Source organism: Monoraphidium neglectum (assembly GCF_000611645.1).
Source record: "Monoraphidium neglectum strain SAG 48.87 unplaced genomic scaffold scaffold00446, whole genome shotgun sequence".
Taxonomy (NCBI): Eukaryota; Viridiplantae; Chlorophyta; class Chlorophyceae; order Sphaeropleales; family Selenastraceae; genus Monoraphidium; species Monoraphidium neglectum.
The window spans coordinates 6,080-27,407 of NW_014013182.1; the positions used below are offsets into that span (position 1 = coordinate 6,080).

Sequence of the window (21,328 nt, forward strand, 5' to 3'; positions counted from 1 at the left end):
CTTGGGGACCATGGCGGACTTTTTGCCCCGCCACATCAGCACACATCTCACCCACACTCCGAGCAGCGACCACAGCCGCGGCAGCAGCAGCAGCAGCAGCAGCAGCAGCAGCAGCAGCAGCAGCAGCAGCAGCAGCAGCAGCAGCAGCAGCAGCATAGCGATGCTCACCATGCGGCGTCGAGCGAAATGGCCATGGACAGCGCCGTCAGTGGGGATGTTCCTGCGACGTCTGAAGGCCCGTGCCCCATGAGCCTTGGGAGCACCGCCCTCAAGCGCACACGAGCAGCTTACGAGTCCAACGGAAAGTGGCCCGTTGAGGGCGCCGGCGGCAGCGGCTGCGCTGCTTTGCGTCAGGGCGCAGGCAGTGGCCGTGGCGTTGGTGGCGGCGGAGGCGGGGGCGGCAGGGGCTGGGTGGGGCGTGCCGGCAGCGTGGAGCCTGATGAGATGGAGCTCAGCTCTGCTGCTAGACCCTGGGCACAGCCGCAGAACTACGGCCCCCACCAGCGCAACCAGCAGCAGCAGCAGCAGCAGCAACAGCAGCAGCAGCAGCAGCAGCGCGCGCAACGCCCGGGCAGCGGGACGGCCCAGGATGGCGACGCTGAGATGGCGCCTGCCTCGACTGCACGCCGGCCGCGCAGCGCTCTGGGTGTTGCCGGCCCTCACGCGCCGGCCTTGCAGCAGCCATCGGGCGCGCCCGCCGCCGCCGGGCCCTCGTCTTCATCGCGGCGTCTCCCCGCGGCGCCGGGCGCCCCCGCCGCCTGCGCGCCCGCCAGCGCGTCGGGCCCGCGGCTGGGCGGGGCGATGTCTCTGGACGTGTCTGCGTGTGAGGCGCTGCGGGGCCTGTTCCGGCCGCGGCTGGACAGCGATGAGCTGGTGTACCTGCGGCAGCGCACCCTGGACCTGGACGAGGCACTGCTGCAGGTGAGGGCCGGGCGCATGTGTGTGTGTGTGTGTGTGTGTGTGTGTGTGTGCGCATGCATATGAATGTGTGTTTCTGTGTGCACGCGTGTGTGGTTGTGTGCGCATGTCACAGCATGCACTCCAAGCACCTCTGCTCCTTGATCCCCGCCTCACATCAGGCGAGCCAGCACGGCGAGGCGGGCCTGCTGGAGAGTTATGGCGGCCTGTTTGCGGGCTGCAGCCCCGCAGGTGGCTCGCGCCTCCCTCCAGACGGCGGCCTCGGGGACACGCCAGAAGACAGGGGCGGGGCTGACGGCCTGGGCGCCGCAGACCAGAGCCCGCAGCACAAGCGGCGCGCGACGCCGGCCAGCGTGCAGGCGGCCGCGCGTTGCAGCCAGGGGGGCTCGCCGCTTTCAAAGGCGGCGCCCGGCCGCCACGAGGCCGGGGTCGACGCCAGCGCTCCGGGGGAGAACTGCGGCGCGTTGCGGGGACCACGACGCATGGTGTCGCAGCTGCAGCAGGAGCAGATGCTGCTGGCGGCGCAGCAGCTGGCCGAGCAGCAGCGGCAGGCGCAGCTCGCAGCCTGGGCTGCTGACGCCGGGGCTGAAGCAGGGGCCGACGCGCCGGGATCAGGCATTGAGGCGGCGCATGGGGCCGGCGGCAGGGTTGGGCGGCGCCGCGGTCCGGGCGAGGGCGAGGCGCGCATGGTTGAGGAGGACAAGGAGGATGGCTGGAGCCCGCCCGGCAGCGGGCTGCACAACACGGGTCGCGTTCTGTTCACGTGACACGCCTCAATGGCTGGGCCCCCCTGCCGCTGTTGATAGCCGATGTTGCCTGGCCGCCCAGCCGAATCTGAGCACAACACAGCAGGAGGTCAGGAGGCATACAGGGCAATGCGGCGCTTGACTGGCTGGTGGCTAGCTGACTGGCTGGCTGGCTGGCTGGCTGGCTGGCTGGCTGGCTGGCTGGTGTTTGGGACTCATTTTGTGCGCCGCGACACAGTTGTGCCCCTCAAAGCAGATTGTGCTTCAAGGGACTGTTGTGCTGAGCACCGCTTGGCGTCGCCTCCGCACTCGGCGGCCGTACCATGCGAGGGCGACTCCAGGCATTCAGACGGGGTTTCGTGCCGTCAGGCGTGACAGGGCAGCGTGCTGCGTGGCCCGCAGTGTTGCTGGGTCACCAACAGAGCCTGGGCGGGGATGGTGATCCAGCCCACCGTGCATGACGCCTGTGCTGACGCCCCTCCCTGATGCTGTCGACCCCTGCCGACCTGCTCACGCCGTATACGCCATGGCGCTGGGGGAGTCCAGTGCATGCTAGCAACCTGAGGCGACTGAAATTCCTGTCCAATTGCATTGAGGAGAGCGCCCTCTTGAGCATGTGTGCCCCCTCTTGGTGATGCTGCAGCACTGCTCGTAATCGCAATCGCGAGCACAATTCACCTGTTTTTCATTGAGCACCCTTCATCTACTTTTGTATTCCGGCGGTCATTGGTCCACCCCCTCCGCACGCACTTGCCAAGTGCTTGGTCCAATGCATCAGCCTTCGACACGGTCCGCGATGAGGCTGTTTCCTCGTCGCCGCTGCTGCTGGCCCCCTCGCCCACATTGCCTGGGCTGGAGATCCACGCCACTTGCCTATTTGGCTGTACTTTCACGCAGCCTAGCTTTAGTCCTGGCTTTGTTTCCCTGTGCTGGCGGTTCACATCAAGTCCCGCCAACCCTGAGCCAGACATCCACTTGACAATCATGCCCGTGCAAGCAGCTCGCCGTGAATCCACCCAGAACGCCTATGATAAGTCTTTCAACCGTGATCCGGGAAGCTATGTCAATGACCTCCGGGGATGCGCAAGAGCATGGCAAAAATGTCAACGGCTCGGGAGCCCGCCGCTAGCGCTTCCGCTTGTCTGCATCGTATCATATCGGTGGGCTGGCTGTCAAGAAGCATGTTCCAGGATGCGATCAAGAGCGTTGTGAGACACATCGAATGAACTCTGGATTTCTATCGCATACGTACGTGCTCTGCAAGATCAATAGATAAGTTCGCGTCATCCACGCCGAGGGGACCCCCTAGCACCAGCACGATTCAGAATAAAACAGACGAAATTGTTCGATAGAGACGGGGGGTCGCTGATCAACGCTCCAGTCAGTGATCTAGAGCCTCTCGGCTCGCAGCGGGCCTCATGGGGCAGAACCAATCAGCTCCTGGAGGCCCTGGGGGTTCAGACAAAAAGAAGGATGGACAGGTGCGGGCAGCTATTCCGATCCCTTTGCGCAGTGATTTCAGGGCGCCGCTTGCGTACTGCATACGAATGTGTGCTTGCTGCGGTGGTTGCAAGTGCAATGCGCATGCTGGCCGCCCCTGACGCTGCAGGAAAAGAAGAAGAAGTGGGAGCCCCCTGCGCCCCCACCACGCGTGGGCAAGAAGCAGAAAAAGCGCGACGCGGCAGCCTCCCTCGGCACCAAGCTGCCGACGGTAACGCCCAGCACGCGCTGCAAGCTGCGGCTGCTTAAGCTGGAGCGCATCAAAGACTACCTGCTGATGGAGCACGAGTTTGTGCAGAACCAGGAGCGCCTCAAGCCGCAAGACGAGCGCAATGAGGAGGATCGGTCAAAGGCGAGTGCCGCACGGCTTGAACAAGGGGTCGCGCAGGCTCATGGTGCAGCGGTGCAGCTGTGCATGCCTGCAGCGTCTGCAGTCTGACGGGTGTCAGAAAGTGGTGCAGGTGTGGCAACGCAGTCAAGGCAGCCTCACATATGCACGGCTGCATGGATTTGGGGAAATACGGCGGCAGCGCTGGTCAGCTTGCCATCATCAAGGCGGCCGTGACAGCTTCGTGCACGGCGTGCAAGTTGCACCCAACTGCTGTGCGCGGCCGGGTTGATGGTAGTGGAGGCATGCAGGCCGGCGTGACCTGGTTGGTTGTGCCAGCGCTGTGCGCACATTATCGAGGCAGGCTGCCCACTCTTGCGTGGGCAAGATGGGCCCGGATGGATGTGTATCGTCACCAAGATGACCCTTTTCCACCCCTCTCAGCCCCCGACAATAGCCACACTCCCCCACCCCGCCCTCCAGGTGGATGACCTGCGCGGATCTCCCCTCAGCGTTGGGTCCTTGGAGGAAATCATTGATGAGAAGTGAGGAGATAAGGATGGGGGAGGGTGGCGCGTGTGCATGCGCCTGTGCTGATGTGCGCGGCTTTGTGCGCGAGTTTGGGTATAGTGTGCGTGTTTCTAGGGCGCGTGTGTGTTGATGGTGCTCGTGAGTGCACGTATGCAAGATCTTCCAGCCGCAGCAGCGACCGCTGCAGCAGAGCGGCATCATCATTCCATTTGCAGGCTGTCCTCGGCCATTGGCCAGCAGCAGCGCACAAATCGAATGCACACGCTCCCCCCTCCCCTGCTGACCACCCCACACCCCAGCCATGCCATCGTGTCGAGTGCCGTGGGCCCCGAGTACTACGTCACCATCCTGTCGTTCGTGGACAAGACACAGCTGGAGCCCGGCTGCAGCGTGCTGCTCCACAACAAGGTGGGGAGCAGCACAAGTGTGGCAGGACGGGAAGGGGGGCAGCACGGACAAACACCAAGCGCACCTGAATGGGCTCAGATCCACTCAGATAAGGACAGTCTGTGGTCGGGGCCTGGGCGCGCGGCGTCTCTGCTTCTCTCCGTGGCGCCTTGCGTCGCGAGTCCTCACCACATCCCCTGTGCGCGCGGCCTCTCCCCCTGCCACCAGGTGATGTCTGTGGTGGGCATTCTGCAGGACGAGACCGACCCCATGGTGTCAGTCATGAAGGTGCGTGCGCTTAGGTGTTGCACAGAGGAGGGGTGCATGGTCCTAGAGACCTGGTTTGTGCTGTTGACGCTTGGGCAGGCCGGCCACATTCCGCCGATCATGGCGCACGGCAGAACCACATTGATGGCAGGTTTTGTTTCGCTATCATCCACACTCGTGACACCCCGGCCCCCACCTCCCGCGACCGCAGGTGGACAAGGCACCCACCGAGTCTTACGCGGACGTGGGTGGCCTTGAGAACCAGATCACTGAGATCAAGGAGGCCGTGGAGCTGCCCCTCACACACCCAGAGCTGTACGAGGACATCGGCATCAAGCCACCCAAGGTGGCTGGGCTGTAGTGGACATGGGGTGGTGCTGGGGCGTCGAAGAGGGATGGAGAGATCCCAGCATGGGCGGTGACGGGGTGGTGGGGAATGCCATTGAAATTTGTTCAAATGTTGGACTGACCTGTCGTCAAGGGCCCAGCAGGCGACCCAGGACGACTGTTGTTCACATTTTCACGCTCTGCCCGCCAGGGTGTCATTCTGTACGGGGAGCCCGGCACCGGCAAGACGCTGCTGGCCAAGGCTGTGGCCAACAGCACCAGCGCCACCTTCCTGCGCGTGGTGGGCTCGGAGCTCATCCAGAAGTACCTGGGGGACGGTGAGGCGCAGCCAGGGGGATGGGGATCCGACGGCTGCGCGGGGCTGCGCACGCAGGAGAGGGTGGCACACGAAGGAGAGTGGCTGGGAGTGGTGGTGCCAGAGTGCGGCTGAGTGCTGGGCTGCTGGGTGGCGCGCCAAGTGTTTCGTTCGCGTCAGCGAGAGCTGCTGCATCCTCGTTGGTGGCACGAGTAGACAAGGGTCTGCAAGGCTGGGAGGCAGCACGGCTGGTGGCTCAGAGGCCCATCCTCCTTGCCCCCTCCCCTTATCCACTCATGCCCACCACCCACCAGGCCCCAAGCTGGTGCGTGAGCTGTTCCGTGTGGCGGACGAGATGGCCCCCAGCATCGTCTTTATAGGTGAGACTCGAGGGTTTCACTGATCAGAACTCTGTTTCTGACCAGCACACAGCAGCAGGACAACAATTATCCCGGCGTGCTGAGTATCAATGGCCTGATCACCACAGATCTGCTCCTCAGCCGGCGATTACACGTCCGCTTGCATGCACACGCCCACACCCATGCACGCACGCGTGTACGAAAGGGCGCACGCGCACACCTGCGTACATCACCCACTCGTGCACAGCAGCCCCTTCCGACGACCCGCCTATCCACCCTGCCCCTCATCTCCTGCAGATGAGATCGATGCCATTGGCACCAAGCGCTACGACAGCCACAGCGGGGGGGAGCGCGAGATTCAGCGAACCATGCTTGAGCTCCTCAACCAGGTGGGTGCAGGGGGGCAGAGCGGGAGGAGGCGGACGGGGCGCTCTCGTAGGGTCGCCAGGTGTGGGGCCGAGCAGGGGTGCGTGATGTGGCGGAGTTCTGGGGCTGTTTTGGGTGAATCAGCAGCTGGCGTAGTGCTCTAGGACTGCAGCCCTACTATAGCATGACGCTTGCGTGGTGCGCGGTCGACCCGTCCGCTCCTGCCCTAAACTCATCGCCCCTCACCAGATGGACGGGTTTGACGCGATGAGCGAGGTCAAGGTCATCATGGCCACAAACAGGTGGGCGATGGTCAAGTGGAAATGGCTTGGTGCTGGGGCCGGCGGTCATCGGGTACTCTGGCCTGCGCTGCTGCCGTGCTTCCGCCACGCACGAGTGCTTGCGCACCGCTCAGCACTCGCACGGCGCCGGTTTCCTGACTGTCGACCCCCGGCCGTGCCTCGTGGCGTTGGTCACACTCTTTCCCCTCTCCAGGATTGAGACCCTGGACCCGGCTCTGATCCGCCCCGGCCGCATTGACCGCAAGATTGAGTTCCCACTGCCTGATGCCAAGACCAAGCGCCGCATCTTCTCCATCCACACAAGTGAGTCAGGGTCCAGCTGCCAAGCACCAGGGCAAGAGGGCACCTGGCACAGGGCAGGAGGGCCCCCTCCTGCCCAGGACAGCTCACATGACCGCAGGTCGCAACGTGGTCTTGTGTTGTAATTCTGCGTGTGATATGCGTGGCTGCGCGGCAACCCCCCCACCCTTCAGGGCCAACAACCGGCCCGGGCCTGCCAGTTGCCATCATGCCCACGCCTCTCTCCCTGACTCCGTCCCACCCGTCATCCATGCCATCCTGCCAGGCCGCATGACGCTGTCGGAGGATGTCAACTTGGAGGAGTTTGTCATGGCCAAGGATGAGCTGAGCGGCGCCGACATCAAGGCGGTGTGCACAGAGGCCGGCCTGCTCGCGCTACGGGAGCGGAGGATGCGCGTGACGCAGGCGGACTTCCGCAAGGCCAAAGAGAAGGTGCTCTACAAGAAGAAGGAGGGCGTGCCGGAGGGACTTTACATGTGACTGCGCCGCACGCCTCGGTTGCGCCGTGTGCCGCTGCGGCAGCGTGTGCACCTGGCATCAGCCCACGGTGCTGCGATGTCATCGCCGCATGCCAGCGGTAACAGCCTGCTTCAGGAAACAGCTACCCTGTCGATGTGGCTCACAAGACTGCAGGGCGAAATCCAGCGCAGCCAGGACCCCTGAGCTTGGGTGCTCAGGAAAGCAGCCGCAGGTCGGAGGCACTGTGAAACTGCATCAGTCAGGTGGAGCTTGGGTCGGCCAGCTGCTGTGCCATCTGAATGGCTCAGCGAGGTGCCGGGACAATCTAAAGTGCTCATCAGCAATGAATATGCCACAGATATTGCCACGATGGTCCACCTGGGCGCAGTCACGGCCAGATCACCAGCCATATCGCCATGGCATATGATCGCAGTCGCCCGGTACCAGCTGGGCACTGCGACTGATGGGCAGCAGCAACAGCGCACTAAGCAAGCTGCATCATTATTTTACGGTTCAATGAACATTGAAAATGCTTGGGAGCGCCATTCGAGCTCCGACGGTCAGCCTGCAGCCAGCACTTCCTCCCATCCAGCCGTTTTGCCCCCGATCACTCGTGATTATGGTTGTCGGGAACGTTAAATGATTGAGCTGCGTCACTGGTTGTGAACCCATTGGACCCGCAAATTGGCCGGTGAGGCCGCTGCGCGCGCGCAAATGCTGTGCCACGCTTGGGGTGGATTGGCCCTGCCTCTGGCCCGCCTCTTGATGCGCGCACTGACACCAATCTCCTTTGATCCTTCACGCGCATCCAGGCTGATCGCACCAGACACCATGACTGCCCCGGACCTCGATCTTGATGGCCAGCAGGCCCACGCCAAGGGGGCATGCGTGCAATCCACAAAAAAGTACGGGTCCCTGCGCGTCAAGCTGCAGAAGCAGGTGCGGCAACGGCCCTGGTCGCGCGCACAAGCGCAATTTGCCTCATGCGCGGCGGCGGTTGCACTGAAGGGACCACCTGATCCCCGCTGCCACAATCCGCGATCAGCGGTCACAACCCCTCAGGCAGCAGGCCCCAATCAGCAGTTTTCCAAGGGGCAAACCTCTAGAGAATCGTCCTGCCCCGCCGCACTTTCAGCCCGTGCCGTTGGGCTGGTGGCACCCACTCTCCCCTGACAGTCTCGTCCCCTCCCCTCCCCTTCTCTCGCCTGCCCTCATCCTCCTCACCCCCAGGCCCCGCGCCGCCACTTTGACAGCGGCGAGTTCTTCCTCAGCATGGAGGGCAAGGCCCCCGCGGACGGCCTGCTGGCCCCCGCCGATGTCACGCCCCGCTGCTCCAGCGGCGCCGACCAGCTCCCACCACCTGCCTGGAAGTGCGCCCGAAGGTTCGAGCGCCGCGAGCCCAAGCCCAGCCGCCTGTCTGCGACTACATACGCTTGAGGCTGTTGCGAGGCCAGGAGGCGCCTGCTTTTCGCCCGAAGGCCCCTCGCCCCAATCAGCCTCCCAGCGCCGGCTCGGCGGCCCCTGCCCTTGAGGGCCCCACCTTCACTGGTGCCGAAAAGCAAGGGGAAGGCCGCCGATCCCCTCTCCATCTGTTTCACCTGACGGCCACGACTGCTCTTGGGGCCTGACAACAGGTGTCGTTCCACGACGCCGCTGGCACCGCCTGACGCCTCGCCTGCCTCTGCCCGCAGAGCGCTGTCTGGCCAGCATGTTCCTGCGCAGCAGGCCGTGCGTGCTGGCCAACCCTTTCCAAGGCGCAGCCAGGCCCCCTTTGCCACTAATTCTTATAGACAGCCGAGTGTTGACACGGCACAGGGGTTTGACGAGTGATTTGTTTGCTGCACTGCCGCGGCCGCTCCCTGCCCTGGGGCCACGTGCATGCGCACGAGCGTCCATGCTCCCCCATCCACCCAAGCCGAGCGCGTGCGCGAGGCGCGCGGCGGCAATTTTAGGTGGATGCCGCATGCGTTGCTCGACCGGGCAATGCTTCTGTTTGTGAGAGATATCACAGCACTGTTAGCGCGCGAGCTGCCTGGGCAGCGCGCTGCTCAGGGCAGTGGCCTGAGCTGCGCGCGGCCGGACTGCCCGAGCACCTGGCTGCCCCTTGGCCTTGCAATGGCCCGGGCATCAACGCCCGTTCGGCTTATGGGCACAAGCTGGCGGCCTGCTGCGACGCGCCCAAACCGAGCGGGCCAGGACTGTACTTGTGCCGTGCCAAAGCCAAGCCACGCGGCCAGGGCCTCGCTTCCCCAAATTCCTGCGCTTACCGTTGCGGCCTTGGAAAGGGGCCGCAGAGATGCGCGGTCTGCTGTGAGAGGGTCTGCGAACCAGAGCCGGGTGCGGGCAAGCTCCTGACCCGCAACCGCCAGCCTGTGTTTTTGGCAGCCAGCGCCTGCTGCGCATTGCCAAAGCGGGCTGTTGCGGCACAGGTGCACACCCGCGCCCTTGTTGGCCAACGCAAAAGGCACTGTTGGCCCACGTGATGCAGCTTTTAGGGTGGCGTGACCAACACAGTTTTTGGAACCGCGGCGCGCGCGCCAGCGATCAGCGTGCACAGGCCCATGGCCTGATCTAGAAAGAAGCTAATCGTGAGTGGCCTCGTCTGACTTGCGCTGTTGCCGGCATGCCCATTTGACGCCGCTGAGGCGCCTCCCACTCGGCACGTTTCGGCCACCCAGCCCATCTTCCCCTCTGATCCCCACACCCACACCGCTAGGTGGCCAGCAATGCAATCTGAGCGCACGGACCCCGCCACCAGCTTGACGCAATCTAACGGTCATGCTGCACGCAACGGGATAGGATAGTTTTGGCCCTTTGAGTGCGTGACATGAGCTCCCGGCCGCGACACCTCATGGTGTCGCGGCCGCGGCCTCTGCTCAGGGAGTTGAAAGAGCACATGTTTCTTCTGACGAGGGCGGTGTGCGTGGCTTTCGCCCACCTATGCATTGCAAGCGTGTTCGCGTGTACTTCGAAGCCCTCTCACATGGCGCACCTTCTGTGCCCTTGCGCGCCCACTGCGGCCGCGCTTTGCGTTTTACCCCTGGCGTGGTGGTGCTATTGCTTTGTGTGCGCCTGCGTCTATCTTGTGCAAACCAGGTCAGAGCGCGCAGGCTTGGCGCGAGAAAGTCAATCAACACCCCAAACAACATGGTCCTTTACAGGTGACTCGTTTTGATACGTGATATTGGTTCGTGCTCTTGCTGTATAAACACGCGTAGCTGGAGCCTTCCGAGCCCCTGGCACTACCTGATCAGGCTGGGTTTGTCACGCCCTGCAGTGCGGTGCCCCCGCTGCTGAGGCAATCAGTTGCTGAATCACGCTGGGCTTGCAGCCCCTGTTTCAACCATGTCTCGAAGCTGCCACGCACCTTAGCCCGCCGGACTCCGGCGCCTTATGCGCCGCCCTTGCTTCTTTGGTCACCTGCGCAGTCCCCCGCATTTCGCCCAACTCTCGACTGCGCCCGCTGCTTTGCCAGCCGGGCCAGAACGTACCCAATGTGATATACAGCGCCGTGCGACCTCTTTGCACGTCGACATACAAGGTCTTTCAGGAACACATCGTCAACGAGGACCGTGCCGTCCTCGCTGTGGTGCCCCTAGCTGTCAAGCTGTGGTGCATACGCACAACCAGGTTGTGTGGCTGTTTGTGCGCTTGCATCCCCTGCCTGTTTGTGCGCTTGTGTCCCCTGGAACCAAAGGACAGTTGTACTTGCGTTGCAAGCCGCTGATTCTTGTCTCGAGTGTGAGACATCATCAGCATCCTGTGGCGTGTGCGCGCCTGACGGCACGGGGTTGGCTCGCTCTCCTGTGCAAAAAACGCGGTTGTGCCGCTTTGCACCCCGTGTACGCAGACCGGCCATCACTCACGGCTGTGTGAGCCTACTGTGCACATTCGTAACACAAGCCGGCAAGAGCATTTTCGGACGGCAGGAGGGGGGGAGGATTAGCGCCGGCGGGCGGGGCACGTGGGGGCCACACTGGCCGCCGACCACACCGCAGCTTGCGAGTATGAGCTGCGCGTTGACAAGCACAGTCAAGGCAAAAGCGCCCCAAAACCCCAAGACAGGATACACCCAGGCACGAGCAGTTCCAAGCTTGTTATTAGCTTTCTCAACTGTAAATGGCTTGACAGTAATCTTTTGTTGCGTACAAATCAGCTCTACAGACTGACAGCAGGACCCCGGCGTTGGGGGATCATGTGAGGGATTCGAGACTACCTTGCATCCAGCGACGCGTCCAATTGGCACCTCTGCTTTCAACGTATGAGTGGGGCAGTGGGGCTGGCGAAGGTCAGAGCAGGTGAGCCTGGTCCCCAAGGCCTAGCGCTGTGCAGCGCAGGGCCGGCCAAAAACGTTCTGTGTGAGTGATTACCACAGGTCCACCTCAGCATGCCCGAAGCACTTCTTGCCAACTTCCCGCTGTTCGACCGTGGTGATATCAATCAACCAGGTTTTTTTCCACATATCGCGTTTGAGAAACAGCAGAAAAGACGTCGACCTTGTCGTGATACTGTGATCTCACCTGGACCGACCTAGTTCAAGCCACCTTTTGTCCCGTAAGTGGATCCCACAAGACACCGCGTGCAGTGTACCTTTGCTTTGCTGGTGAATGGGGTGTCGGGAGTCCGTGAGTGCTACCTGAATGCTGGATCTGCGCCGCTTTCAAAACTCGCAGGTCCGGATAGATGGCGCTTCTTGCACCCAGCTCGCGAGTGGCCACTTCGAGCGCCCCCGTTGCCATGGCGCAGCGCGTGCTGCTGCGGCCGGCCATGCGCAGCAGGGCTACTGCCAGCATCAGCGCAGCCGCCCAGGTTGGCGAGTGCGGGTTCCTCCTTACTGGAGCGGGTGATGTGGCCTGTGTACTGCACTTTTAAATGTAAATTTCACTCTTTCAGAACGGCATCTTTGGCTAGAGGCACAGTGACGTGCATGCAGCAGCGCGCAGTGTTGCCAGCATGATGCATGCGACCGCCGCGGCCCCCACCCTGGCTTGGCCACGTCTCCCTTCTCGTGCGCTGCGCCAGGCCACCACCCCGGTCAAGATCATCCTGCAGGGGCGCCGCCTGGAGGTGGGGCCCCGCGCGGCCCAGATCGTTGGCTCTGCTGCAGCCCGCGGTCTTCACCCTGTTGGAACTGTCACTGGTGTGGGCGCGCTGCTGTCCCTTGCATATGCCGACGTGCGGCCCTCCCAAACGCGGCGCGTACGCACACGCCTACTCTCTCCCTTCGCCCTCCCTCCCCATCCTTACATGAACTCACTCCCTCCCCCCCCCCAGGTGACCCCTGCCATCAGGCAGTATGTTGAGGAGAAGATCACGCGCGCAGTGCACCACTACTCAGGGGGCATCAAGCACATCGACGTGACGCTCTCCGCGCGCGGCGGCGACACCGGCACGCACGGCGCCAGGTGACACCCCCCCTCGCACGCACCGCGAACCCGGCCGTCGCTGCCTGGAGTAAGCCGCCTGCGCGCCCTGCCACCACCGTCAAGCTCAGGTCGCCGTGCGGCCGCTTTCCTGCTCTGTGCGCCCCGCCCTCACCCCCAGGCAGCAGAAGGTGGACGTGACGATCCACACCGTGCGCAGCGGCGTGGTGCGGGTCGAGGATGCGGAGGCATCCCTGTACGCCTCCATTGACACTGTGGCCGACAAGGTGAGCGTGTGTGTGTGTGTGTGTGTGCGCGCGCCCACGTGTGTGTGTGTGTGTATGTGCGTGTGTGTGTGTGTGTGTGTGTGTGTGTGTGTGTGTGTGCGTCGTGGGAGGGACAAGGGCGCCAAACTTGGGGCACGGCTTTGACAGGACTAAAACACAGCTGCAGGGGCTGTAGAGGCGCGGGCACTGTGGCGGGCGGGGCTGCAGTGACAACCGCGACATGGCGCTGCAACACATCGCCGGGTGCACCCGTGGCGCCCCCCCCCCCCCCAGGTGACGCGCAAGCTGAAGAAGATGAAGGATCTGGCCATCCACAAGGGCACCTGGCCGGGGCGCGCTGGGCCCAGGGACAACAGCGAGGAGCAGGAATACAAGGTTGGGGGGGACGGCGATGTCGCGGGAGGGAGCCTGTGCTGCACACCATGTTGTGTTTGTGCAGGAGCAGCCTCCATGGACTGGGCGTACATCACGCACTTGGCTGCCTCTGCTGCTGCTGCTGCTGCTGCTGCTGCTTGTCCGCTCCCCCACCGAACACACCCCTCGCACCCGCCACCACCCACCGCGCCCTGCGTGCGCCGTCCAGGAGTGGCTTGAAAGCGTGGCTGTTGAGACCATGACGGCCTCCTTTGACGAGGAGCAGACGCGCGCCGCAGAGCTGGTGCACCTCTCACGCGGCGCCGCCTCAGGCATCCCCGACAGCGTGCTGCGCAGCAAGGTAGCGCATGATGGGGGGGGCCACTGGTCAGGGTGCTGAGGGCTGTCGGCCAGGGTGCTGTGTGCCGCCCGCCTTGATGTGTTCTCAACAGTGGACAGCACCCGCTTGATGCCCCACTACACCACAGTCGCCAGCGTCTGCGCGTCACTGTCGCCACCGCGTTGCGTTGCAGCGGCACAACGGCGCAGCGTGTCGCTCACCGCCCCTCCCTGTTCGCGGCACCCCTCTCCCCACCAAGGTCCTGCGTGTTGACGCCATGCCGGTGGACGACGCCATCGATGCGATGGAGGCTGTGGGTGAGTGGGATTGGGGAGCGGCTGTGGTAGTCTCATGGGGGAGGCAGGCTGAGCCTGGCCAATACAGCCCTTCAGCTTGGTCACCTGCTCGCAACATGACACACTCGGGACGGCATCACGCACAGTGTAGGTAGCCGGGAGGTTTCGGGTCCTCTGCAACATAACGTGCGGTGGCATCCTGCACATGCCGCGCTTGCTGACGGCCATGCGTGCTCTTCTTTTAATCAACCCCTCCGCCCCCGCAGGCCACGCCTTCTTCCTGTTCCGCGATGCCAAGGTGCGCATCAGGCATCACTTCAGAACGTTGCCTTCTCTTCCCATGTGCCGCATCAACTTGGAGCGCGTGCTGGGCGTATGCATGCCCTGTCTGCCTCAACCATGGCTGGATATCTGTATCTGTATGCATTGAGGCCCGACACCACCCGCACCTAGACATACATATGCTCAACCCGCAACGCTGGAGCCCTGACCCTGTCACACCACACCATCCCGTATCGCGGCAGTCTGGTGACGTGAACGTGGTGTACAAGCGGGCGGCTGGGGGTTACGGCGTGCTGGTCCCGGAGCCCGAGGCGTGAGGCCGCGCGGCACAGCACCCTGCATGGCTGCAGGCAGCCACTGCGGCTCCCGCTGGGCACAGGTGCTGCATGCTGCTGGGCAGTCAAGCAAATTGGGGTCAGGAAATGCTGGCGCCTTTGCAGCACGTCTGAAACGTGTCGTTGTGCGTCATGTGTGTATGCTCAGCTTATCCCTGAGCTTTACATTCAACCCAATCTTCTTTTGGGGATGGCCGCTTGTGCCACCCGTGTGTGCATGATGCGGCCGCTCGTGCAGGTGCTGCGGTGTGCCACGTGCTCGTGCGCCAGGCGGCTGCAGCAGGCGTCGCTCACTTGTTCCTTCACACTGGCATTTGAAAAAGCAGCTGCAATGCCACTTTGGCATGGGATTTTTCGCTGCTTCTGTTTATCGTGCTTGATGGCTGTGTCTTGTGCGCTGCTGATCGCTGCCTGTCGTGTTGTAGCCATTACATGCCGCAAACACTGGACTGTGGCCCCAAGTAAAGGCCCCATTCCCAAGTGGTTTGAGAGTTCAAGAACATCAAACCACATCTGGAAAACACCTCTATGCAGTGCAGCCCAAGAGGACAGGAGCGTGCAGGTTGCTGCTGACCCGAGTCGGTCAACTCATTGGGCACACACACTGCACTGATGCACCTCGCCGTTGCAGTCGCTGGCAAGGTGATGCCGGCGTGCACCTCGCACTCATGCCTGATAAAAAATTGTAGACTCTGACCTGATCTATAAGATTTGCTGCTGGGTTTCACGCCCAGCGGTCGTCGCGCTTGTCACGAATCGCCAGCATACCACGCTCGACACGTTGGGCGCTGGGGAAGCAAGCCATGCGAGCTGGTAGAAAAATGTTTAAATGCTGCTTATGTACTTACAAACGCTCGTAAGACAAGTCAGGGGCACGCACGGCCCTGCTTGAACAGGACACGCGGGGGGGCTGCAGCATACCAGTTCCACCTTTCCCCCTTCCCGTGAAGCAAATTGCCATAAAACTCTGACACAAGTTTGTCTCTGCTTATTAACATACCAATCAGTCTTTCCCAATCATTTGAGATCGTCCAACCCGGACATTGACCGAGCGTCGCCGCGGCAACCACCCTCAAGGGGTCCCTGGCCGCCAACAATCTATAACAAAGGCTTTCATCTTCTGTGAGCTACGCAGCAGCCATGCGTGCTCAGCTAAGCCTTGCCCTGGCGGTGGGCCTGGCCTTGACCATCGCCGGCGCCAGCGCCAAGCCTGTGGAGCTGTCGAGCAGTGTCATCCTCTTCTACTCCAGCGAGCTCTATGTGAGAAATCGTGCGCGGCAGCAGTCCGCCACGGCACCAACCGCGCCTGCCTTGACCCAGCTGGTCTAGCACTCGTCCCATGCAATCAGCCCGCCGCCCACCCACCCTTGCGCCCCGCCCCGCCCCACAGCCCCATTACGGCCAGCCGATCAGCCAGTGCGAGCTGCTGCTCAACCGCGCCAAGGAGGGCGGCGCTAAGAGGTAAGCAGCCGCCCAGATCTGCGGCCGCTGCTTTCCAAGCAGCCAGCCTCCCGTGTTTGACTGCGCTACAGCCGGTTATCCGGCTCGGCGTCGATTCACGCTACCGTGCCGTCAATGTGATTGCTTCATGACCAATGGGGCGTTCTATGTCATGATCAACACAAATGCTTCACCTCCCAAGCGCGTGGCTAACCCAGCCCCCCGTTTCTTTGCCCACCCCATCCCCACCACAGTGTGAACATCGTGCCCACCCTCTACTGGTATGACCCCGCCTCCCAGAAGCTGCAGACAGGTGTGTGCAACGCCGAGGCCTGGGCCGAGAACCAGGTGGTGGACCACTACTGCGACAAGTGGGAGTGGGACAGCCCCTGCGAGGCCTTCTCCTGGGACAAGGTCTCGCGCTGGGAGACCGGCATGAAGGACTGCATCAAGAAGGTGAGGCCTGGGGCTAATCGGGGGCTGGCAGGGGGTGGCTGTGCCTTGTGTAATTGCGGGAGGGAGGCAGCAAGAGAGGTTGGAAACTCTACTGCCTAATCATCAGGCACGACTTGATGCAGGCAAACCAACTCCAGCCGTTCAATCAACTCCTCCCCAGGCCCACGACATGTTTGACACCGTGCTGATCAGCCCGCACCTGGACGATGGCACCAAGACCATGCACTGGCGCAACATGCTCTGGTTCGACCCTCTCAAGAAGGACAAGTGAGAAGCCCGGGTTCAGGGGACAAGTGTGATTCTTCAGGCGGTTGCACAAAGGGCTGCAATACGGTGCCCAGCTGGAAGTCGGCTGCGCTGCACCAGCTGTACTGCCTCACCACTCCGCCCTCCCAAAATGGCAAATCCTTACCCTCCTCTCCGCCAACCGGTCCCCGCCCTCTCCCCCAGGAACGGCTTCAACTACTTTGACATCATGCTGAGCCCCATCCTGAAGGCCGTCAAGGCCTCCTACACCCAGGCCGGCAAGACCTTCATCTTCGGGGCGGAGGGCGAGATGGGCGGCACCGTGTTCTACGCGCCCGAGTCGTACCTCAAGATCTTCCGCACCATCCGCGAGGAGTACAAGGGCCCCGCCACCCTCAAGACCGCCCTCATGTTCAACCACGCCTACCTGCCCGGCGTCATCAACCGCGGCGATGACGTGTACGGTGCCATCCCCGAGGGCAAGTTCTGGAAGAAGGACGGCGGCTGGGGCCCCCTCCTGCCCTTCGACCAGTGGCCCGAGCACGAGCGCCTCTCCAAGGCACTGCCCGCGATCAGGCGCCTGCTCAAGAGCGTCGACGTGCTCGGCGTGTCCTGCTACGCGCGCACCTCGGCCGACCCCCAGCCCGTGGAGCTCGAGTCCTGCGCGGTCAAGTACGACGCTGAGCTGTCGGCCATGGGCTTCGACCTCAAGGCCTGGACCAACCTCCCCGGCAAGTCCTTCATCTACAACGAGTTCGCCCTGGGCGGCGGCATCAGCGAGTGCGGCAACACCCCCGCCACCACGCGCGAGGAGGCCGGCCGCTTCAGCTGGCTGGGCGGCACCAGCACCTTCACCAAGTCCATCGACCCCTGGAAGGTCAACACCATCCAGCAGTACAACCGCGATTGGTACCAAGCCGGTGAGCCGCGGGATGCGCCCGGCGGGAGCGTATCGGCAGCCTGGGCATGCTGGTTGTGGTTTGCCGTGAGGTGTAGCGCGAATGTCCAGTTACGAATGGATCCAGAGTCCACCAACACCTTCACTGCCATGTACCCACCTCCGCCCTCTCTTCAACCCCACCCCCTCCCCGAAACCCCCCAGCCTTCAAGCTGCTCAAGAACGGCGGCATCAACTACAAGCTCAGCGGCGTGTTCCTCTGGAACGTGGTGTCCTGGGACGTGCAGGTGCGCCTGCGGGCGGGGCGGCAGCAAGGGCAAGGTGCAGCTGACATTCTATCGGCCGGTGGGACGCCTGCAACATGGGGATTGCGTAGGGCGGTGTCCCGAGCAAAAGGGTGCCCATCAGTTCGACCCTAGAAATGCCACTGAAGGCGCGCACTGTCCTCCAACAAATGGTTCTCACCCTCGTGCAGGGCATCCACCCCGCGTCGTCCAGCGGCGAGGGCACCTTCAAGGACGAGGTGATCAGCCAGCAGATCAGGGAGTACAACGCCTGGGTGGCGGCCAACCCCAACGCAGGCAAGATCCTGGTCGCCTCCGTCAAGCCCCAGGGCAAGCCCCACGGCAAGCCCAACGGCAAGCACACCGGGCGCAAGGTGCTCCAGGCCTGAACAGCGGTGCCTGGGTTGCCTGGAGGCGGGACCGAGCTTGGCGCCTGGGGCGCCCGTGCCAGCGCGATGCAGCAGCGCGCGCGGCGGGAGCCACAGTGCCCACCTGCCGTTCCCACCTCACGGCCCCTGAGTGGCGCACGCTAACATCGCCATAGCAATGCAGCAGCAGCAGCAGCACCGCCGGGTAGCGCGGCAAGAGCGGACGGATGTGTGCGGGTGTGTTCTTTGATGCCTGCCCTCATGATTGATTGCAACCGTTTGTGGTCGGAGCAGGCGACAGCAGCCGGCAAGCCATGCCGCCTGTCAGTTGCGCACGATCAGCCACGTTTTGGCGATTTTCTCTGCATTTTGTATGCGCTGCGCCTCCATGCTGCCCCTTGCGATGTGCTGTTGGGCCCTCCTGGCCCAGGCCAGCGCTCATTGGCCTGTATGGTGGTGCGCCGTCAAAGGGCAGACGTGCGCGTGCGAGCAGTGCGCAGCAGCTGGTGGGCCTGATGGCAAGCCCTCACCGCGTCATGTTCTAGCGCCATTGATTTGCAACATTGAAAGTAGCTAGCTCTCCAACACCAACCTCTCAATTTGCTGGCGGCCAGTTAGCCGCCCTACACAACAAACAGCAGGGAGGCCGATGCCAGCACGGTCACTTGTGCTGCAGCTCATTGTATTGTGCCATTCACTTGTCTGCACACACAGCATGATGCACCCGCCCCTGTTTGCTGCAGGGGCGCTTGTGTAACCAACTATGTGCAGCAGTCAAGTGACAGACCAAGAAAACGCTAGTTGCAGCAAATGGGCTGGGGATGAGTGGGCTCAGTCAAGGGACCAGTGGTGCTACTTTCACGCGATTCATCAGTTTGTGATGGTCATTCGCGAGGCAGCCTAATAAGAGGATGGTCACGCGGTGATACGATTGGGGCCGATGGGCCAACCAGCCACTCCTGCAACCGCCTGGATTTGGCCTACGGAGTGCCCCCAACTCTTCGGTATGGACCTGAGCCTGCCACCTCCTAGCTGATACAGCTCGATATATGTCGTCTGAAAATTCAAGCGCGCAGCCCCACGCATAGCAAACATGTGTGCAGCTTTACACTCACCACAGACAGTGATCTAAGATCCAAGAAGCCCTGCCCTTTGTTCATACAGAAATATATCAAACTGTCTTCAGTATGAAGAGGCGTCTGCAAGGGGCGCTACTGGCCACGAGCCGCGCCCCCATCCAGGCTTTTGAGAAAATCCTGCATCTGGATGGCGCGCGGGCGGCGCTTTCAACTGTGAGAACACATATAAACTTGCTCTGAAAGCCTCCTGGGCTCATGCCGTCCTGGTGAAAACTTTGAACATCTGCAGCGCTGTCGTCTCGCCGCCGCTGCTGCGCTGCACAACCCCCACCTTTGGCGAGCCTGGCGCCTGTTGGCATACGACTCCACATAATCCTTGCACTCCATGGTGCCGCAGCGTGTCGTGCCGGCAGAGGTGGCACGGCAGGTGGCACAGCGATGGCAGGGTCTCGTGCGGCTCCCTTCTGACGTGGTCGACTCCCTGACAGCCTACTTTGCTGGTGGGTGGCCGTAAGGTTGTGAGCCAGGCTGGCCCAGCGTCTGGAAGCCGCGGCCGGCGCGATCAACTGCACTCCCTTCAGATCAGCTGCAGGCAGCAGCCAGCGTCGGTGGCGCTGTACCCGTCACCCGCTGCGACCCCCAGCTGCCCTGCCATCAAACGTGGCTCGCCCTGACCAACGCCGCGCCGACAACGACCAAAACCCGCAGAGAGCGGCCTGAACAAGCGCCATGCCCGTGAGCGTGTGATGGCCCTCTCGGAGGACCTGCGCCAGCTGTCGCGCTCGCAGGCACGCGGCGGCATCCAGCCCTACCGCGCGCTGCCCGGCGGCGCGGAGGCCGCCGCGGCAGGGGCGGCATCGCGGCAGCTTGCCGGCCCGCAAGCGTTGCAAGAGCCGGCCGATGGCTGGGAGGCAGAGGAACAGACGCTGTTGCTGCCCGGCCCCGGGGTCGTCGCCAACGCGCCGGCGGCGGCGCCGGCGCCCGGGCCATGGGGCGTTGGGGGTCCATTGGCCATGCGTACACGCAGCGGCCGGCTGTCGGCCAAGGTGGGCGGCGGGACCACACGGGTTCCTCTATGGTGCTAGAGGGTCGTGGCGGCGCGGGACGTGGCGTACTTGGGCGCGGCGGCGGGCGGTCGCTCTCTGAAATCACCTGGCTCGCCTGGCTGGCGCCGGGCGCAGTGCGCCCTCGTCCCCCTCGCCCTCCGGCCCTGACCCCTCACCCTCACTGCGCAGAGCTCCTTCCTTCCAAGAGGGCGCGGCCTGCCGTCCGCACCAGCTCAGCCCCCTGCCAACACAGGCCCCCCAACCAGCACCCAGAACCCCACCCCTAACCCCACTCCTTCAGGGCAAGCACGCGCTGGAGGACAAGGCGGCGACGATGGGCCTCCTGGCCCTGTCGCCAGAGGAGCTGCGCGCATGGTTCGGCCTGCCGCCGCCCATAGCCACCTCCGCAGAGGAGGAGGCCGCGCGAGCCGCGGCGCCGTCCTATGGGCTGCCGCAGGCGCAGGCGTACGCGCTAGCACGCATGGCGGCGTCCAACGCCGCGCTGAGGCATATCTTTGCTGAGCTGGCGGGCCGTCTGCCGGGCTTCAGGCCGCGCGCGATGCTGGACTATGGTGCCGGGCCCGGGACCGCCATCTGGGCAGCGCAGGAGGTGAGGGTGGGGGCTGGGGGGGCGTCTTGGCCCGAGCAGGGGGGCGTTTGCGCCTTGTGGCAGTGGCGGTAGTGGCCGTGATGGTAGGGACAGGGAGAAGCTGCTTAGCAGGCAGAGCAGGCGCAGAACGACACAGCGGCAGGGGACTGCGTCGCTGCACTTGGCCATCGCATTGCCTGGGAACACCAGTCAGGGAGCATGCTGACGTGGCGGGCTGAAGTCATGTCTGTGTGTCCACCACGTATGCACCATGACCCTTTAGAGCCCACCCACCGACCCACCCTGACGCCCCCCGCCCCCAGCTGTGGCCTGACGCGCTGGCCCTGGCGCACGCGGTGGAGCCGTCCCTGCACATGGCGCGCCTGGGACGCCGCCTCGAGGTGTCGCGCCGCGAGGCCTACGAGACCGCCCCCCTGGTGTCGTGGCACCCCGACCTCGCGTCACTGGCCGGCGTCCCGGGCAGCCGCCGCGGCGGAGCGGCCTACGGCAGCCGCCGCCGCCTCGTGGCGGGCCGCGGGCGCGGCGCGCGGCGCAGCGC

General features: G+C 63.4%; 6 protein-coding genes across 6 annotated transcripts; all 6 read left to right on the forward strand.

The window, feature by feature from the left end:
- Positions 1 to 603: 603 nt before the first annotated feature.
- Positions 604 to 1,685, forward strand: MNEG_3521 (hypothetical protein; the record flags this gene model as incomplete). The annotated part of the gene is made up of 2 exons (XM_014047998.1): positions 604 to 921; positions 1,080 to 1,685. 2 exons carry the CDS (start codon positions 604 to 606, stop codon positions 1,683 to 1,685), a joined length of 924 nt encoding a protein of 307 aa, XP_013903452.1.
- Positions 1,686 to 3,082: 1,397 nt separating this feature from the next.
- Positions 3,083 to 7,127, forward strand: MNEG_3522 (26S proteasome regulatory subunit T2; the record flags this gene model as incomplete). The annotated part of the gene is made up of 12 exons (XM_014047999.1): positions 3,083 to 3,145; positions 3,274 to 3,567; positions 3,976 to 4,037; positions 4,323 to 4,431; positions 4,639 to 4,698; positions 4,889 to 5,023; positions 5,216 to 5,342; positions 5,635 to 5,700; positions 5,977 to 6,068; positions 6,295 to 6,347; positions 6,541 to 6,650; positions 6,913 to 7,127. The coding sequence occupies 12 exons, from the start codon at positions 3,083 to 3,085 to the stop codon at positions 7,125 to 7,127; spliced, it is 1,386 nt and encodes a 461-aa protein (XP_013903453.1).
- Positions 7,128 to 7,937: 810 nt separating this feature from the next.
- On the forward strand, positions 7,938 to 8,543 carry MNEG_3523 (hypothetical protein; the record flags this gene model as incomplete). Its single annotated transcript, XM_014048000.1, has 2 exons — positions 7,938 to 8,045; positions 8,337 to 8,543. 2 exons carry the CDS (start codon positions 7,938 to 7,940, stop codon positions 8,541 to 8,543), a joined length of 315 nt encoding a protein of 104 aa, XP_013903454.1.
- A 3,300-nt stretch (positions 8,544 to 11,843) lies between these two features.
- On the forward strand, positions 11,844 to 14,345 carry MNEG_3524 (30S ribosomal protein 1; the record flags this gene model as incomplete). The annotated part of the gene is made up of 9 exons (XM_014048001.1): positions 11,844 to 11,915; positions 12,129 to 12,173; positions 12,381 to 12,511; positions 12,651 to 12,756; positions 13,030 to 13,131; positions 13,340 to 13,471; positions 13,710 to 13,767; positions 14,013 to 14,044; positions 14,271 to 14,345. 9 exons carry the CDS (start codon positions 11,844 to 11,846, stop codon positions 14,343 to 14,345), a joined length of 753 nt encoding a protein of 250 aa, XP_013903455.1.
- A 1,158-nt stretch (positions 14,346 to 15,503) lies between these two features.
- Positions 15,504 to 18,076, forward strand: MNEG_3525 (hypothetical protein; the record flags this gene model as incomplete). Its single annotated transcript, XM_014048002.1, has 7 exons — positions 15,504 to 15,623; positions 15,754 to 15,824; positions 16,058 to 16,259; positions 16,420 to 16,526; positions 16,710 to 17,425; positions 17,608 to 17,690; positions 17,879 to 18,076. 7 exons carry the CDS (start codon positions 15,504 to 15,506, stop codon positions 18,074 to 18,076), a joined length of 1,497 nt encoding a protein of 498 aa, XP_013903456.1.
- Positions 18,077 to 19,519: 1,443 nt separating this feature from the next.
- On the forward strand, positions 19,520 to 20,995 carry MNEG_3526 (hypothetical protein; the record flags this gene model as incomplete). Its single annotated transcript, XM_014048003.1, has 4 exons — positions 19,520 to 19,634; positions 19,843 to 20,180; positions 20,482 to 20,790; positions 20,984 to 20,995. The coding sequence occupies 4 exons, from the start codon at positions 19,520 to 19,522 to the stop codon at positions 20,993 to 20,995; spliced, it is 774 nt and encodes a 257-aa protein (XP_013903457.1).
- Between the last annotated feature and the right edge of the window lie 333 nt (positions 20,996 to 21,328).